We start from the raw sequence: 19,972 nt of genomic DNA, 5'->3' as shown, positions 1-19,972 counted from the left end.
ACCTGATTTGTACATGGTAATACACAAAAACCAGAACCGGTTTCATGTCTGGAATTGGGTTTTCCCAATACCAAGACCGGGTACTTCTAATACCCGATCTAATACTCGAAATCACCTAAAAAATACCACAAAAATGCCAGTGCAACCCCTCAATAAACACACAATCTATACCTGGAACAATCTGAATATAGGGTTTTTTTAATACCCGGTAATTGGGTATTCAAAAACCCGGTTCTATACCCAACCCGAACTCAGTGCACATGGTATGATTTTTTTGAGACAATAGGTAGACGTAAACCTGATCTGGGTATTGACAATACCCGAAACCAAGTATTTGTAAAACTCAATTTATGCACCTCAAATTCAAACTTGCTAATATGATGTGGTCCAAAATCCTAATTGTTTAAAATTGAAATTATACATTTACTTATTATTTTATTCGGTTGTAAGACATTTGATTCGATTAAACCAAAAAACAAATTATGATATTTTAGGCCCATTTTTCTATTTTACAACTCATTCAATATCGACGAATCCGATTCTCAAACCGATAAACACCATCTTGTTACAATTCAAATTCAGTTCTTAACTCGGTTTTAACCAATTTAAGTTCGATTCAGTTTTTAGCTTGACCGACAATATAATCAAATCCGAGGAATCTGACCCGAGAACCCGGACTTAACACCCTTACTCACCCTTAATATAATCAAAGCACGTACCAAAATTGTCAATTGACAATATGTTAAGGGGGAATGACTTCTATAGTTTACTATATAAATACTATATATAAAAATCAAAGTATAATCGAAAACAATCAAGTTTATTGTTTTTATTATTTGGTTTAACTAATAAGTCGTCATCAACCTTCCACCTTTGGTGGAGTGGTTATACTAATGATGGATAAGCGTCTACCCTTTTTGAGAGGTCAGGTTCGAATCTTGAAGCTCCCGAGTTTTCTATTACAGTGTATTTACTCTAGAGAGGCTTCTCTTGTGAAGGGTACAACATCTGTCTAGTGACAGATGGCTGAAATTTTCTCGGGAACGCCAGGCCAAACTCGGATGCCAGCATGGTTTCGGTTAAGACAACATAGTCTGGCCTGAGTTATTAAATCAAATAAATTTAAACTAAAAATCCAGTTATTAAACCTAAATTATAGCCTAACTTATGGACCAACAAGTCATTAAACTAATCCAACATGAATATTTAGTGGACCAACTAAATCAACAATCATTGTAGGTTCTATTATTTATGAACTAATGATGCATTAACCAATAACCATATTTTGGATCATTTGGGGTCAACTTATAAAGTCAAACATAACACATCTTAACGTGTGAGATGCGTAGGGTATAGAAATAACTTAAACGCAAACAAAAACTATAAGTTGATTACGCCAAATTATATTTTGGTAATATATAGTTCTTACTACAAAGAAAAGTTACACCAAGAAAATAAAAATAAGAAGAGAAAATTAAAACGTTATGTGAATCGATACTTTAACGGTAAAAATGGAGAGCAGTTAAAATATAGTTAATATGAACAAAAGAAGAAACATGAAAATTGAAGTTTCTAAGGGTATAGACAATTTTGTACATATTCCGAGTTCAAAATATGTGTTTAGTACTTTATATCTAATCTATATTAGGTGAGTGAACGGGTGAATTACCCGACACGGCAATATAAAATTGTGTCCCATATCATTCTCATCGGACTCGCGGGTTACAAACTGTTCATTAGGTTGCCAATTACCTAAAATATGATATTAAACTCGCGTAAGACTCAACTTGAGAAATAAAGTTGGAAACGAGATAAACACAAATAATAGAAGATAATCAAACTATTTATATTTACACATACATATTTTTAGCTTTATTCATTCGGTCAATGTTTTATAACTCAATTTCATTAATCTATACATCCATTTCTATTAACGACGTGTAAACGGGTTATACCAACGAAACCCGACCCAAACCCGTGTGGTGGTAAATAACTGGACCTGATCGTTACCAGGTCTTGCATGTCTTACCCGGTGTACTAAAGCGAAAATGGCTAAGCTCGACCAGGAATCGTTTAGTGGTATTATCAGGACCTGTGACCCAACCACATTGTAAATAACTAAGTTTGTTTGGTTCAGGTCACGCGGGTCTTACCTGATGTATGTAAAAAGAAAATGGTCAGACCCGACCCGCTTAGTGGTATTCTAAGGACCCGGGACCGAATTGCAAAAATTCCAACTAGGCGGTGATTAATCCCCGATTAATCACTTCACTGTTTAATTTCGTCCCAATAGGTCAATAGTAAAATCCGGACAAAATCAAGATTAATTAGACTTAATCGTGTCTTTTTTCAAATGAGGTTCTCGCCGAAATCGGCGAGATTCCAGCCAAAATCAACGGTTTCACTTTTCAGTGATATTCCAGCCAATTTCCGGCCAAAATGTGTGTGTATTTGTAAATTGAAAATTACATATAAAAACGTGTGCATGTATATATAAAACTGAAAATTACATATAAAAACGTGTGCATGTATATATAAAACTGAAATTATATAGTAAAGTCCAATCCGATTAATCCCTAGCACCTCACCTCTCGACTAGCGACTAACGATTTTTACAATACTGCCAATGACCCTGCCTTATTGTAAATGACCAGATCGGTTCCGGGTCTCATAGGTCTCACCCTATTGTAAATAACCGACCCGGTTAATTGTATTCTTAGAACCCAAGAACCGACCCCGTGATAGATAATCGGGTTTGATTCAGGCCAGGTCTCATGGCTCTTACCCGGTTTTTGTAATTATTATTATTATATTCATGAGTCGACTAACAAAACAAATAAAGACACCTCCCACCCATTGCTTCCCTCCTGTTTAATTCATACCAATAAACGTTCAATGGATCGATCGCATGAGGTAATAAATCAATCACACATACAATTGATTCAATTAATTTGTGGGTAATAATAATAATCAAAAACCCATGTGTAAACGATCTCCAATTGCAGAGAAACTGGGTTGAAAAATGGTGGGATTGCAGTTGCATAGAGTTATTATTATGGCCAAGGGTTGTTCATAAGTGGCTTAATATACCCACCAACAGCTCTGATTACAGTGCTGATTCTGATGATAGTGTTCAACATCCCACTGCTAATGGTAGGTTAATTTGTTGTTTGTGTATTGGGTTTTTAATATTAGTGTTTGATTTTAATATATTTTGGTTGCAGAAGGTGTTTTGGATAAGAAAGGTGATGACTTTCAGAATAATGATCATATTGGCAATTGCTTTTTTTTTTTATTTATTATGTTATTATCAATGTTTTAAAATCCGGGTTTTTACGTGTACCGACTGAGCTAAAATATGGTACAAATTTCATATAAAGACAACTTCAACTCAAAAATAACCTAAAAATATATGGCTCTATAATAGAAAATAATCCGAAAGCTAATCTATAATAAAAAAAAAAAACAATACAAAAGCACTTGATTTTCAAACAAAGTTATGTTTAAAATAAGTGTGCAATAGGTTTATGGCATCGTTTACTGGTTTACTCGTTTGAATTTTATCTGCTAGGTTAAAGCGCATTTTAAAAAATAATATGTGATAAAAATATCAAAAATCTATTTGGTTTAAAACCGGTTTCCCGGTTTAAACCGGTATTTTTTTAAATACTGGCAGTTTGATGCTCAAGCAAACCGCTTAAGAATACCGGGCTCTAAATACCGGGTGCCTGTTCGGAATCCGGTATAAATGATTCAACTGACCGGTACGAACCGGTTTTTAAAACAACTGGTTATTATATTATGTTGACCAATGACGATCTTTTGTTTCTTGACATTTGTGAATACTTACGACCGGTTATTTAAATAGGCGTGTAAACGAACCAAACATTCATGAACTGTTCATGCTTTCTTTAGCCCCTAAGGATCAAAACTTTGTTTTTAGTAGAATCGGATTTGTAGCTTGTTGCCCGTTTACCTGCTACTTTATTGTAATCAGTTTGTTCATACATTGAGAAGTTTATTTATGAAGATTAAAAAAAATAAAAAAATAAAAAAAATTATGTTTATTTGTGTCCGTTTACATTCGCAAGCTGTTCGTTTAGGTTTTAAACGAACGAACATGAACAAACACGAAAATGTCCATTTTCTTAATGAACGGACGTGAACAAAAATATTTGTTTTTATTAAAGTTAAATGAATGAACACGGACATGCCCTTGTTTGTGAACGTTTACAGGGGAATGTTATATTGGTCCTTGTTCATGTTAGTTTGGTAAAGTTACATGAACGAGCACGAACACAGGGAAATGTTATAATGGCCCTGTAAAACTAAATTAAGGTTTCTATGCAATATCATATGATTAATGGTGGAAGTTAATTGGTTAAATCCACCATTGTATCTTTTATGATGTATTTTTCATTTGTAAACAGAAAAAAATGTTGAATTTACTAAAAAAACTGCATAATTATGCGATAAATTTATTCAAATCACGAGGTCTTGTTGCTGTTTCTTTTTTGACATCAGGAGCTTTTCCTAGGTCAAGAAGAAGGAAATCGGAGACATTTCGAGCACAACTTATCGACTCAAAGGAACTCAGGTTATATTATATATGATTCACAAATCACACATTAAGTCACATTAGGTGATTAGGGGTGTGAATCTCTGACACTACACGAGGGTTTAACCTGCCACCCCATTTAACTAAACGGGTCGGGTTCGGGTCAACCCGACGAGTTCGTGAGTTGACTCGTTTAAACCATTTATATTAATTTGTATTTTTACATTAAAATGTAAATGCTTTATATTAATTTTGTATTTTTTGTTGCAAAGTGTAAATTTGAAGTATTAATATACGAAAACAATAAAAATAAGTACAAACTTTCAGGTCAAACGGGTCATGTTCGGATCAACCTGTGAATATGCGGGCCGTTTAACACACCTAGGTCACATTATTTGGCTGAGTTAAATTACTAACACCTTAAAACTTGTAATATATTGATTATTACTTTTAATGTTGTTAAGGGTATCGGCTAATACTTGGAATGTTGGAGGTGAAGTTCCACCAGAAGATTTAGATATCAGAGACTGGCTCGATACCGACTACCCTGCAGATATATACGTGATCGGGTGAGTATAGCTGTTGAATTTTAATATAGTTGCATAAAATAATTATTTAAATGATGTTTCATTTTTTATAATAAAGCAATTTAGAAAGTTAAAAAACAAACCAAACGTTCAGTGAACAGTTCACGAACCATTCGGCGGGAAGTTCGTGTATGTGAGTGTGAACACTAAAGTTTGTTCATTTAGTTAAACGAATGAACATGAACACATGTCTCATTCATTTATTTATGTTCGTGAACGTTAGTTTGTTTAAATTTGTATGTTCTTTTATGTTCGTTAGTTTACGTTTGCTTAAGTTCGCTAATATATTCATTTAAGTTCTTTTTGGCCCATTACAAGTTGCTTAAGTTCGCTAATATATTCATTCGTTTACATTTGTGAACAGTTCATTTATACTGTTAACAAACACGAACATGTTCATTTTCTTAACTAACGAACAAGAAAACTCCGTTCGTTTAATTGTTCGTGCTCGATCGTTTGCTCGGTTAAAGTTCAACGAACGAGCTCGAACATGTCTCGTTCGTGTTCGTTTACAAGTCTAGCTCAATCTGTTTCATTTTAAGCTATTAGTTTATATTACATGTTTGATATAATAGCAATAAACATTTACCAAAGTCGACTCAATTCACATAAAATGGGTAGATACTTATAGATTATCAGTAAAAGTAACTTAAAAGAATGTATCAAAATGCAATTTATTTGAATATTTATATGTTTTGTGCATTAAATGAGCCAAAAAGATTGCATTTTTATGGAAAATGCAGTCTATGGAGCATACAAATGTAGACACCGCGTTTCGTTTTCAGCTTGTTTTTTTTTAAGTTATGTCCGTTTAAATTGGATTTAAGCTCAAGCATAAAGGTGTTTTATTTTACACAACATCCTTTACTTGCAGTTTTCAAGAAATAATACCTTTAAACGCTGGAAATATTTTCGGTTCTGAAGATGACCGACCGATTCCCATTTGGGAAAACATCATTCGTGGAACCTTAAACAATATTCAACCCGAAAAAACCAAAACCAAATGTTACAGTCACCCCCCTTCTCCATCAAGATTAAAACCATCCGAGTATTATCCTCCAAATGTAGAACACGAAACCGAAACCATGCTAGAAAGTGAAACCGACACTGAGGTGGAAATAACAGATTTTAAAGAAAAAGTAGAAGAGTTTGTTGATACAGTTAAAGATTCCATATCTTTTAAAAAGTATCATCCTTTAGAGACATATTTGAACAGTGGCAACAAAGTCAAACCAGAAGTCAACGGGCTTGCGAAACTAGATATTGACCGGAAAAGAAAACCGCAATATGTTAGAGTCGTAAGCAAGCAAATGGTTGGTGTTTTTATTACCATTTGGGTTCGTAGAAGCTTGAGGAAACATATACAAAACGTAAACGTGTCAACCGTTGGTGTCGGTGTAATGGGCTACATAGGTAACAAGGTTTGTTTCTTCTTCCTTTATAAAAAAATTTAGTTTAAATTTTAAAAAAATAAATATTTAGCTTTGTTTATTTAGGGGTCAATATCAGTGAGTATGTCAATATATCAAACAAACTTCTGTTTCATATGCACTCATTTAACGTCTGGTGAGAGAGACGTTGATATTGTTAAAAGGAATGCTGACGTGGACGAAATATATAAACGAACACGTTTTAATTCGACGTCAAATGTTCCACTTCCAAGGAGTATTAAGGATCATGAGTAAGTATAGGTTATGTGAAACACATGTTTTAATTTGTACTTTAAACGCCATCTTACAAATGGTTTTTTATTTTTTTTGTAATTTTTAGGCGGATTATATGGTTGGGTGATCTTAACTACCGGTTTAATTTGTCATACGAGGAAACACGTGATTTGATTTCTAAAAACGCGTGGTCCCAGTTGTTAGAGAGCGATCAGGTAAGTTGTTATGATATTAATAGCATTAAAAATCTTGAATAAACCGATTTTGAGGTTGTATGAGTTATTTACGCATTTGGCTAGAAGTTCGTTTATTTAATATAATAACGAATACGAGCAAAATTTTTTTGTTCATTTAGTAAATGAGCGAACTTGAACGCATGCCTTGTGCGTGAATGTTTGTTTACATTGTTCATTTATGTTCGTTTATATATTCACGTAATTATTTAGGCCCGTTTATGTTCTTTGAGTTTACTTTTAATTGGTGTTCACTCAGTTATGTTCATTTATCTCTAGTTTGTTATATTCGTTCGTTTACATTCGTGAACCGTTCGTTATTAACTAACAAACATAAACGAACACGAACATGTTGGTTTTATCAATAAACAAACATGAACAAGAAAATCCCGTTCGTTCGTGTTTTCAGTTCGTTTACTACTAGTAGGGGTGCAAACGAGCCGAGCCGGGCTCGAGCTCGACCAGGCTCGTTTAACTTACATAGAGCTCGAGCTCGGCTCGTTTCGAGCTCTATTTCCAAAGCTTGAGCTCGGCTCGTGAGTAGATTTTTCAAACTCGAGCTCGGCTCGTTTACCATTTATAAGTTATTTTTTAAATAATATAATTATTTTTATATATTTTTTCTATTATAATTTTTTGTATAAAATAATATATATTATTTAGTTATTTTTATTTATTTTTTATAACATGATATATATATTAATAATTATATATATTTTTTAAAAAATTATATAAATGGCAGGCGCGTTTAGGCTCGCGAGCCGGCTCGAGCTCGATAAGTGAAGCTCGGGCTCGGGCTCGTTTACTAAACGAGCTTACTTTTAGGCTCGAGCTCGGGATCAATTAAGCTCGGCTCGTTCGAGCTTTTTAACGAGCCGATCTCGAGTAGCTTGCGAGCAGCTCGGCTCGTTTGCACCCCTATTTACAAGCCTATGTATGGGGAACTCTTGAGCCCTTTGACCCGTTAACTTACAAAATACAACCCGAATCAACCCTTTCATAAGTAAACGGGTTAAAATTGCGACCCGTGGCTAACAAGCGCATCATAGTTCTCATAAATTTGTGGATATTTTAACAAAGTTTTGAAAAATTTGCAGCTAAGAATAGGAGGTGCGTTTGACGGGTGGACTGAAGGCACGTTAAATTTTCCTCCGACTTACAAATACGAGCCGAATTCTGATATATATTATGGCGAGGATCCTAAAGTCGGTAGGCGCACTCCCGCATGGTATGATTTTTAATTTGAGTATCTTTTAGTTTTTATTGTTAATTTATTGTTATAATTTAATATTTTGTCATATTGGACGGTTTTATTCAGGTGTGACCGTATACTTTCGTATGGGAAGGGTATGCAGCAACTGAGCTACAAACGGGCTGAAATTAGACTCTCGGATCATAGGCCTGTTTCTGCATCGTATATAATAGAAGTTGAAGCGTTTTCGTTAAAAAAGTTACAACGGGCCCTTACGGTTACTAATGCAGAGATGGAAAACTATGGATTTTGTACAGTGCAGGGTTAAATATTATATAAAAATGTTTTGTGCTTAATAATTTAAATTCAAAACTTGTAATTTTTTTATTTATTTTACTGATGCAATTGCATTATACATCTTATTATTGATGATTTGTGCTTAATATTTTTTACTCAAAACTATATTTATGCAACTTATATAAATTGCATTAAATGAAGTATATTAAAAATATAATAAAAATAAAGTGCACCAGCCGGGAATCGAACCCGGGTCTGTACCGTGGCAGGGTACTATTCTACCACTAGACCACTGGTGCTTATGTTCATGATCTTCTGAGTTTGTTATATATTCCAAATATTCAACTTTTGTGTTTGTAATGATGCAATTTATAAATTATATTTTTACTAAAAGCTATAAATAATATTGATCTAAGTTTATAAAATATATTATTTGTTAATATTTGCATTTGGTCAACCTCTTTTGTATATGAATTTATCTAATTTAGAAGGGAAGAACTTTTATCAGTATACATGGGTATATCAAATCAACGGTTGAGTCTAGTGTTATGTAGGTTTTTGCTTACCGAGGGTTCGAATCACTCTCCTTCCGTACCTTCTTTAAATATTTTTTTACTAAAAGCTATAAAATAAGAACTCAAGTTTAATATTGTCCATACTTGATGATATTTTTTATAATTGTTTAAATTCAATGAGATAAATGAAACAGTCATAAAACTTTGTTATTAGTTAAAACTTTTTTTCTTCTTCATAGTTACCTCTTACTTTTGGTTAAACTTGAAAAATATATAAATAAATAGTAACCGAATTCTATAAGGGAGGGGGGGGGGGATGCCATCGAGATGAAGGATTGGGATGCTTGCCACGTCAACAAAATATACAAAGAATTTTCCATATTTACACACTTTTAGTCTTTTAACATTATTATAGTATTATGCTTGTATAATATTGTAGTATTATGCTTGTAGACCCATGACTCATGAGCTTTAGATGCTATTGACAATTTTACATGATAACAAAAACTCTATTATTAAACCATCCAAACTAATAGTTAACAATATTAATTCAAAGCAAACCATCTAAAAACACCCCCAAGTAACCAAATTCGCGATATCATATTACACGTTTACCGTCTAGAATCGAACTCAACTTTACACAAATCCTTTTCAAATATACCAACAAAACAATGCAGTCTATGTTGTTTTCATCTTGTTCATACAACTTTTACAACTAAAAAACAATGTGTTACATGTACCATATGTGTTACATACAAACCACTAAATGTTTTCAACAGTTAAACACTTGTGGTTTCTTCAACCAATACTGACCAAACCTCTGTCTTGCATATTCCATGTAATCAAACTCAATTTGGTTAACATAACCCTGTTCAAAATATTAACAAAAAAATAAAATTTAAAAAACTATTTAAACATAATATGATTAATAAAGATAACGTACCGAGATTATTCCCCATAGTCCCCAAAACAGATGGTTCGCAAGAGCGTATTTTTCCACGTCATCGATAAGCTGATCGACATCCGTATCGCTCGGTTGGTTTCCTGTAAACATCAACAAACAAGACTTATGAAATTTATAATATTAGATAGAGACATATTTCAATAAATTTATGATATTAAATATGCTTCTTGGTACATTTTGGTAAGAGTTGTAGATAAGATTGCTTGACTAATATTTACATTATATAAGTTTTCAAGACAAGAACAACAAATATTTTATAAGATTATAACTTTTAGACTAGTTCAACTTTGTTGGTACATATTTCAAGAGGGTAAAACCGAAAAACTGTAAAACTGTAAAACCGTAATACTGTAAAATCTAACCTGTTGCGCTAAGATACGCCTTCACAAACCTTTGTCTCTCCTCCAAACCTGAAATTTTTCAAGCATAAGTTAATTTAAAAATTCCCAAAATACCCTTCAACAGTAATAAAATGCCGAAAATATTATAAAAAATTAAAAATTAAAAAATATTACTTGGGTACTTGTTATAATCCAAAACTTGAGGTGTATCAGTGTGATAATCAGCAGCCCATTCACAAAAGTGATTCGCAATATCGTAACCCGCAGGGTTATAGCTAGCATACTCATAGTCCTGTTTAGTTCACAAGATTAATAAAGATTCAAACTTTATTATCATATACTTTCAAGATTTATAAAAATTCACAAAAGTTTCATATTTCGGTAAAAATAACTTACGATTAGTGTGACGGTACTTGTATTATCATCAATCATAATATTCCCATACTGCAAATCATTATGACAAAAAACAACATCTTGGTGGTGTTTCGACAACTCATTTTCCAACGTGTCGATTTCATTTTCTATAACATCGAGTTTGAACTCGTTAGCGTGTTCTTGAGTGCACAAACTTCCAGCCTTAATCAGCCATTTTCTGCAAACAAAAACAGAAGATCAAGTTTACTATCAAAATTTTAAAATATTTTATAAATCTTTTATAAATCATTAATATACAATATACCTACCTCATTGTTGACCAAAGAACAACAGTCTTTGACCCGGGCATATTAAAGCCATGAAACTCCTTCAATTTGGCTGCAACTAGTGTTGATATTTCGGGATCACGAAGATCAGAAGCTGACAGTGTCTGTGATGTCATGAAATATTAATATATGTACTACTTATAAAATATGTTGCCATGAAATGTTAATAACTCAATATATATATATATATATATATAGGATCAAGATTAGGATCATGTGAGAACCAAAATTCTTATTTATCGTCCCGGTTTCATAAAAAACAAAAAAAACCCGTCTCGGTTTAGCTAAATTATACATATATGTATAATAAGTACATACATGTTTTTTTATACACATATGTACAATTTAAAGTAAATGATAGTGTACATTACGTAACTAAAGATTAAATGAAATTATACACATATGTATAATACGAAGTTTGTTTTTTTTAATGGAACCGGAACGAAATATAAGAATTTTGGTTTTTTTACTTTTAAATTTTTTTTTTTTTTTTTTATAATTTTTTAAAGGTTTTTTTAGTGGTTCAAAATGGTTCTAATGGTTATATATATATATATATACCTTTGCATGAATAAACTCCTCAACTCTGCCTTCTGGGAACAGTCCGAAAAGGCGTGGGCCATGCCCGTGGGTCGATATCAGCTCAAAGGTCTGGATTTCCTTGGCCCGGTCAAAGAAAATATCCGACCCTTCACCATAGATTCTAACCAAAACCGCCCGTTCTTCAGCATCAGTGGCGTTTTTGGGCCAAGTGACTCGATAAACAACATTAGTCATCGCGCCACTTAAATGAACAGCTTGTATTTTGTTTGTATCTAACTCGTCTCCCCAATCGTTAGCGAGTGAAACCAGTAGTTTCATTACTTCTTCGGGTTGTGTCCCTTCGATGATTCCACTAATCTTTGCAGTCATAACTGCAAGAATTTTATCTGCCAAAAGATGTATATAATCATTATTATTCAAGCACAAACACATAGACATTTTGACTTTTGGGGTCAAACAGATCAATAATTAATAACAACATAATACAAATACTATGAATTTAAGAAAATTTTTATTAAGAAAAACAATAATATTCAGTAACATATATAATCATAACATTGTAGTGACATAGTCAATAATTAATAATAAAATCAATCGTTTTGACCATTTCGGCAACGTAAACTTGATACGCATAATAACATCTTTGACCAAGAATCAAGATACACAATCAATGCAAAATGTTATGTATGCAAACAAAGTATGACCACAAAAGTTAAAAGTAAACCATACTCAAATAATAAGATCTCAATAAAGAAACTAACCCTAGATTATGCAATCCAAAATATGATTAATTTCCCAATTGAACAATGATTAAAAACAGAGTTTAGAAGATATATTGAGGCACAAACACATACAACATTTTGACTTTTTGGGTCAAACATATCAAAATTAACTCCAAAATTGATATACAATTATATTGATTTTAGCAATAACTTCAATCTTGCATCAAACACTATACCAGATACTACAAATTCAAGAAAACAGAGTCTGATAGGCAAGTTTGACATTTTGGGTCAAATAGATCAATATATATATGTATGTAAACAGAGTATGCAATCAAACACTAGATTTTGGGTCAAATAAATTACCCAACTGAAACAATGATTAAAAACAGAGTTTGGAAGGTAAATCAAAGCACAAACTCAAACATTTTGACTTTTAGGTCAAACATAGCAAAATTAAGTCCAAAATTGACATAATAATCAAATAAGATTAACCAACAATCAAGATTAACAATAAATGCAAATTCTTTACAATCCAAAATAAAAAACTTCAAGATTAAAAACAGAGTTTGACTTTTGACTCAACAATTGAAGTCCAAAATTAACATATAATTTTATAAATTTTGCAATAACTTCAATCATACATTAAACCCTAATACCAGATTCTATAAATTCAATAAACATTGGGTTCAATTACACGTTTGACCCATTAAAATCAAGATTCGCAATCAATGCAAAACATTATCAAGACAGAGCATCAAAAAACAGAGCATCAAAATAAACCCAATTGGCATGAAGATCAAATGAAGAAACTTACCCAAGATTATTATTAATATTGTTATTATCAATCAGAATGACGATTATAACCTCCAAGATTGAAAACCCAGAAACGGAATTGACGAATTCGTTGAAAGAATTGAGAAAAGTTTTGATTTTGAAAATTGAAATTGAATGATTCTTGAAACAGAGTATTATTATTATTATTATTATTGTTGTGATTATTATTATTATTATTATTTATAAAATTTGGTGGAGAATGAAATGAAATGAAATGAAATGGATGGGCCAATGGTTGGTTGACACGTAGGATTACTGTGGCATGGGAAATGCGGACCAAACGGAAATAACAGAAATTGGCACAATATGGTTTGGTTAGTTTAAAAGATTTATTTTGAATATATTAAAGATTTGGATTCGAAACTGAACCTGAAAAAATCTAAAAACCGATCAGTAGTCGGAGACAGGATGATTAATTTTTGGTCAATTGACGGTGTTAGTCGCTTGTCGGTCCAGGTTAGCCTTAGTCGTATCAAATTGTTAGTCAAATTCTGACAAAATCGGTTAACGATTAGCAAGTTCTACAACACAGACTAATTAAATTAATCATACATTTATGTTAATGATGTTGACGCTTTCTTTTATAGAATTAAATGTAGTGGAGTAACTAAAAAGCGTAAATGTTACTGCCACATAAGACCATGTGTAGTCACAACGCCCCACCATTAGGCATTATGTGTCACGTGGCATCCCCGTCATTAATTGAGCGTTTGCAAAAAGTGACGTAGTGGGCAAAACGCCATAACTCTACTACAATAATTACATTTATTCCCCTCTCTCCTCTCCCCACACACAATTTTTTCAAAACGCGTGCCACCATAGCGTTTTGTAGAAAACGCACTCCCATAACGCCACCCCCATAACGCCTAGGGGGCATGTGGGCCGGCGTTTTAGCCTCAAAAAGTTTCATAACGCCATCCATTACGGATGGCCTAAGTAAATGGGCACTCGCTAACTAACCCCTCAAGAGTGTGTAAGATCGGGTTTGTGGAGGGGGCATGAGGGTGGGTTAAAATCCACCTCACCCATTAACTCACTGCCAAACTACAACACCTCCCCGACGCCAAACTTTTTTCCCACCTCTTGCGATCCTTGATCCCTGTAACACCCTGTAACACCCAACAGGGCTCCAAAAAGTGCGGTCCACCTCATTTCAGTCAATCATGTCTTTTTAATATCTAGTTAAACCACAACACGCTTGTTAAAGAGTAATTTAGTTAAAGCTCACTGTAATGTCACACTTTAACTAAGCAAATCACAACATATATTCTAATGGTTTAACTATTTAAATTAATTTGTCATAATACGAAATTACCAAACTCAATAGACACCTTCCCTTGAACAACCCACCCCAATAGCTTCGTGAGCCTTAACGCCTGCTAGACGACAACCAACTCGCTCTCGAACCCCGGGTCCCTTTCCCAAACTTGTAATGGTGTATGGCATCATTTTTGATAATGTGAAGTGGTGCGTGAACCTATAACACATAGTCATATTCTAAAGTTATATAATTTTTGTGCCTATATTTGTTTAAATGCATATTTAGTTGTTCTGATATTTGTACATAAATTATTGAGACAACGTATTTGGTTTCGAACAAATGTATGAAACTTATTAAGATTCAATTATACTATTGAGTCCCTAGTTCCTTTGCATTGCACACAACAATATGTTAAAATCTCAAATATAATGATCGAATTTGAGTAACAATTACACGTATGCAGACCACGAATATTTATTTTAAATTATATGTAGAAACAAAGTGTTATCCAAAATGGTTGCGTGGTCATGCACACTCAGAGAAGATGATGAAAACTGATTAACGGGCATCGAATAAGAGCATCCATAACATGTTTTCTGTATCTACAACTTCCTTGAGTTTTAGAGAAATGTTTAGAGAAATAGTTGGTTTATGTCATTGTTGATATGGGCCTAATAAGTAACAAGTACCAAACAATAAAAATACCACTTGAAAACATATAACATTCCTAAATATTATTTAGTTATAAATATAGTATAACACATATCATATCATATCATATCATATCACATGTCTTATTATATTTTAGTGAAAAAGAATAATTAATATGTATTTTAATATAAAAATAACGTCATATCAATAAAACTTCAACACAAACAAAAGTACTTATTTATTTATTTCTAAGAACAATTGTCTTTTCTTATAATTAACTTAGTTAACAAACAAAAGAATATCAAGTCATAAACAATACAACATAAAATTCCCAAAAAGAGAAAGGAAGAAAAAGTAACTGATAGTGAAAATTATAAATTACTCTAGAATTTGTGTAAATTTGCCCGTAACAAAATCTAACACGAACAATAAACATGGAGAATTGATTGACCATCTGCAACATGAGATCGTAAGATGCCACACGTAATATCCTTTACGCAATAAATCTTGGTTTGATGATAGATGTGTTTAGAAGCCATGTAGTGTGTTAACATATAACCCAAACGACCAAGATGACTACAAAACAATATGATCCATATACAACACATACAAAATAACATGCATTCAAATACAGGATTGCCCCTTAAATATATATAAAGAATCAAACAAATAAATTTTAAAATAATTGAAAACAAAAGATAAAAGAGTTGTTTGATTATTTTACACCCGGAGCTCTTCGTCACCCTTTCGTTGGAGTTGCCCACCACCATGTTGCGGGGCTGCCTGTCACCATGTTGTTGGGCATGTATGTCACCCTGCTTTGGCCAGAACATATAGTTTATTTGATAAAAGAACATTATCATGTAGGGTATGTGAAAATACATCAAAATCATAATGTAATATTGATAAATTACGTGTATAGGGTTATAATGAAAATTCATACATGGGACCTAATTAAACAAGAGAGGTTTTGCGGACTCAAGAATCAAGTTATTCTTGGAGTCGCATACGACCACACCTATTCCGGTCAATGTGACTTTGATTAGTCTTAAATCAGGACCTCGAACGTCCCCTTCACTCAGTAGTTCCTTAGAATAAACCCTAAACACCTCTACACAATCTCCGAGGTTCCAAGAGGAAGAAGAAGAAGACTCTTCATCGTATAGACGATTAGACATTTGCGAACAGTTGTGCTTTCGTTTTTGAAACTAGGTACAAGAATTGACAGACATAATGGAAACCAAGATTAAAGAATGAATTAGGGTTTCGAATAAGATGATTACAGTAAGTAAAGATGATCAAAAACAAATTAACAACTCTGAACGGTGTTACGGTGTTAATGACTAGTTATATTTTATTCAACACGTCAAATATACGGGTTTATCCAACCCGTGCAATACACATGCTTTGTTATTTTTTTTAAGAAATAACCTTTTTCTTTTATTACTAAGCATATTCAGCTCATGTAATACAAGAGATTCTATCACATTAAGATATAAAATGGTAACTCACGGAAGGTCTCTATTTATGAATAAACATTACTTTTTTGATTAAAGTTCTTATAAACACCTTAGTTAAACATTCAATAGTTTTGAATATTCCTTTTTTTTTTACCAACTTAATAGTTTAAACGGTTTATAAAAGAATAATTTAGGTTTATTGAATATAAACAACCTAGCAATCCGTTTATACCTATCCATGATGATGAAACTTTCATTTTATTTCTGTAGAGATGCATTATGGGTTGCCGTTGGCATCTTGTGCGGGTTGATAGAAAGGAGTGGTGATCGGAGATAGTTTCATTTTGCTAGATGACACAAACCAGAGATATATCGGAAATTGAGAGAGTAATAAGAAGGGTAGTGAAATGCATAAGGCTTTGTGTTGTCGACTAACTAAAAGGTATAAAAATTATCGTATATGTGTAGTCAAGTAACTAAAAAGTATAAAAGTTACTGTCACTCTGTCATTACCTTTTCTGGTACCGGCGTGATCTCTTGGTCCTTTGCAGGCAGTGATTGCCAGTTAAATGGTTACAAAATGGCATAAGATATACACCTTTTTTGTCTTTAATTAACTTTGAAATAAATTGATTTGACATTCTGTTAAGGGTCTTTTTCAACTTTTTTATTTGCTTTTTCACTTTTAATATCCTTTGTAAATTTTGTCTTATAGTTACATTTTGTTACTCAGAACATTCAATTTCCCAATCAATGTTTCCCCTATCTTAAAATTTTTAATTAAAATCTATTAAGAACTCGCTACATCACATCCAGTTTTTCCCATATAATATAATTTTAATTAAAATCTATTAAGAACTCACTACATCACATCCACTGTTTCTCTACATCATTCCCTCTTGAAAAATTCATTACAGTATCTTTTCATATATGAAAAACTAGGTTTTTATATATGAAAACTACTATTCATTAACCATTAAATTGTTGTGACTGTATAAAAATAAAAAATATAATAAATTAAGTATTTTGTAAGTAAAATAAAGGTAAACATAGTGGATGGGACGTGGAAATTGTTTACATTTATAAGATGATTTTTAGTTAAAATATTGGGTAAAAAATAGTGATAGGATATGAATGCCCTTAGCACCGGAATTGGACACACAAATCAAAACGGAAAAAATAAGTTTAAATTGGGTTCAACTAGTCTGCTTGTCCAACTAATGGATCGGTAAGACGTCGGAGCCAACATCCGATTGGTTTATACATTGATTTTTCTTCCCATCGTACTGCGTTTATTTGTGTTATTCTTTTGTTTTTTCCTATTTCTTTTAATAGGATCCGTTATAACTAGTTACATATGCACTTTTTAATTATTTAAGTTTTTATGTTTATTAATTTTGGTCATTTCATAGTTTTTTACAGTGCTGCAAAAATCCCGACTAGGCACTGATTAATCCCCGATTAATCGCTAGTCCCCATTTCACTGATTAATTGTGGGCTAGTCGGCCAATTAATCGGTTAACGGTCAAATCCGGCGAGATTCCGACCAAATCAACTATTTCTAGCGATATTGCAGTAAAAACTAGCGGTTTCTAGCGAGATTCCTGCCAATTTTCGGCCAAAAATATGTTTGGGTATGTATAAAACTAAAAATTACATATACAAATGTGTGTGTATAAAACTGAAAAATATACATTAAAGTCTGATCCGATTAATCTCGAATAATCCCGATTAATCGCTAGTCCTCACCCCACCGCCTGACCACCAACTAGTGATTTTTGCAACACTGGTTCTTTACCATGATAATGAAGACGAAGACCATAATAATACTAATAGTAATCATGGGTTAGCATTACGGTTTGGTTTGTATGTTTTGTTGTCTATAGTTTTTTTTCTTGAACACCCAACACCATTGTTATTCCAACAAAATAACGTACGGGTATACTTACGAGCAAGCAGCTGGCCGGAAGAAACCCAGCCAAAACGTCTAAACTAACAAAAGAGTACACCATCACCTCTACAACAAACAAACTAAAAGTCTAAAACAAGTTAACATAAAATTAAAAGTAACAATAATGCCTTTGAAAAGTGGGTCCATCAATACTGTTTATTAATGTTAGTTATGTGTGTTTAAGGGTAAACTTTGAAATTGACTTATTAAGTTTGAAAGCAGACATCTGTAATGGGACAAATAAAAAAGGAAGTATGGACACCTATAAAGGGACGGAGGGAGTAAAAAATAACTATATTTAGTATACAAAAAGACTTTGTTATTTTAGTCTCACTTAAGACAAGATATGTTAAAAAAAAGTAAAAACAATTAAATACATGCATGTACAAACATGAACCGTACCTTGATTTAAATTTAAAGTAAAAAACAAAATCCGTACTGCTTTAGCGGTACACTTGATTCAAATTTAAAGTAAAAACGACAAACCTTACTGCTTTAGCAGTACAAACTTTAATATATGACAACCTAGATAAATGCATGCTTTAGCGGTAAAAACGACAAGTCTTACTGCTTTAGCGGTACACCAAATGGGATGGGGCTCAGATTTAGTGTTTGATAACTAGATTTTACATTAAGTAGTCAAAAAGCAACTATTTGATATAAAAATGATTAAAAAGCTATATTTATAACACCTATTTAAATCACTGACGGGTTATATACCCCTCCAATTATCTCTATTCAACTCTCAAGAGTCATTGAGAAAACCATTATGTGTGAGAAAACATCCCACCCAACCTTAACCCATAATTTTTTATTTTTTATTTATCACGGGCGTAACTTGAATCCCAAGACCAATCATCCAATATTTAGTTATTTTCCATAACTAAATTATAAATTTGGTCTCATGTTTTCAACTAAATTATGAAACGTGTTCTTTAATATTGAAAGAATTACACTTAAAAAGATAGTTACAAAGCTAAAATAAATAAATATATCATAAAGTACTTAAAAAGATAATAATCAAGTCTTATGGTCTGATTTTTTATGTGAAATGCAAACCAAACTGTACACTATGACTTAATTAATTGAAACCGGTAATAATATCAAACCGATGACCATTTTGTTACTAAAGCAAGTTCAAATTGACATTATCGAGTCCAAAAATATAACATATGTATGTTTCTTTATATCATTGGTTGCTACTTGGCTTTAGGGCTTAAATATCCTTTCGACACCTAAAAAACATAATATATCCATATGTAAGTGAATTAAAGATGATATATCACATAGCAAATAAGACACATTCTTTGTTTTCAGGTGAAAGGTGAAATAGTGTTTTCCTACATTAAAGTTAAAACTTTGAGCTACCCACAAAACCCAACAACTTCCAAAGATTCTCTGCATCTGTGAATGCATTTCCAACCTTATTTTAATAATTATCTTCACTAAATAAATTCATTACACCACATATCACTTAGAATTCATTTGTCATATA

General features: G+C 32.5%; 2 protein-coding genes and 1 non-coding gene across 3 annotated transcripts; 1 reads left to right on the top strand and 2 right to left on the bottom strand.

Moving 5' to 3' along the window:
- The first annotated feature begins 2,835 nt into the window (after positions 1-2,835).
- Positions 2,836-8,567, top strand: LOC143552880 (type IV inositol polyphosphate 5-phosphatase 3-like). Its single transcript, XM_077042993.1, has 10 exons — positions 2,836-2,913; positions 3,006-3,153; positions 3,225-3,275; positions 4,495-4,597; positions 5,023-5,127; positions 6,020-6,566; positions 6,642-6,826; positions 6,916-7,024; positions 8,140-8,270; positions 8,361-8,567. Exons 1-10 carry the CDS (start codon positions 2,896-2,898, stop codon positions 8,560-8,562), a joined length of 1,599 nt encoding a protein of 532 aa, XP_076899108.1. The 5' UTR covers positions 2,836-2,895; the 3' UTR covers positions 8,563-8,567.
- Positions 8,568-8,759: 192 nt separating this feature from the next.
- On the bottom strand, positions 8,760-8,830 carry TRNAG-GCC (transfer RNA glycine (anticodon GCC)). The gene has a single exon. It is a non-coding gene; the product is annotated as a tRNA-Gly (tRNA).
- Positions 8,831-9,706: 876 nt separating this feature from the next.
- On the bottom strand, positions 9,707-11,977 carry LOC143552864 (putative choline kinase 3). Its single transcript, XM_077042979.1, has 7 exons — positions 11,614-11,977; positions 11,035-11,156; positions 10,748-10,943; positions 10,526-10,643; positions 10,373-10,420; positions 9,990-10,090; positions 9,707-9,914 (listed from the first exon to the last, which is right to left on the bottom strand). Exons 1-7 carry the CDS (start codon positions 11,962-11,964, stop codon positions 9,819-9,821), a joined length of 1,032 nt encoding a protein of 343 aa, XP_076899094.1. The 5' UTR covers positions 11,965-11,977; the 3' UTR covers positions 9,707-9,818.
- Between the last annotated feature and the right edge of the window lie 7,995 nt (positions 11,978-19,972).

Source organism: Bidens hawaiensis, unplaced genomic scaffold (assembly GCF_021521415.1).
Source record: "Bidens hawaiensis isolate Kalapana, Puna unplaced genomic scaffold, B.hawaiensis_p1.1 tig00017043_1, whole genome shotgun sequence".
NCBI lineage: Eukaryota > Viridiplantae > Streptophyta > Magnoliopsida > Asterales > Asteraceae > Bidens > Bidens hawaiensis.
The sequence above is the reverse complement of the archived record's forward strand: the minus strand, read 5'-3'. Positions and strand labels throughout refer to the sequence as shown.

Coding starts and splice junctions, on each gene's coding strand:
- LOC143552880 (XM_077042993.1), top strand. Junction 6,567..6,641: donor TGGGCTACATAGGTAACAAG/GTTTGTTTCTTC, acceptor TTGTTTATTTAG/GGGTCAATATCAGTGAGTAT. Junction 6,827..6,915: donor AGGAGTATTAAGGATCATGA/GTAAGTATAGGT, acceptor TGTAATTTTTAG/GCGGATTATATGGTTGGGTG.
- LOC143552864 (XM_077042979.1), bottom strand. CDS start 11,964: ATGACTGCAAAGATTAGTGGAATCATCGAAGGGACACAACCCGAAGAA. Junction 11,157..11,613: donor AGGAGTTTATTCATGCAAAG/GTATATATATAT, acceptor ATGACATCACAG/ACACTGTCAGCTTCTGATCT. Junction 10,944..11,034: donor GTTCTTTGGTCAACAATGAG/GTAGGTATATTG, acceptor TTTTGTTTGCAG/AAAATGGCTGATTAAGGCTG.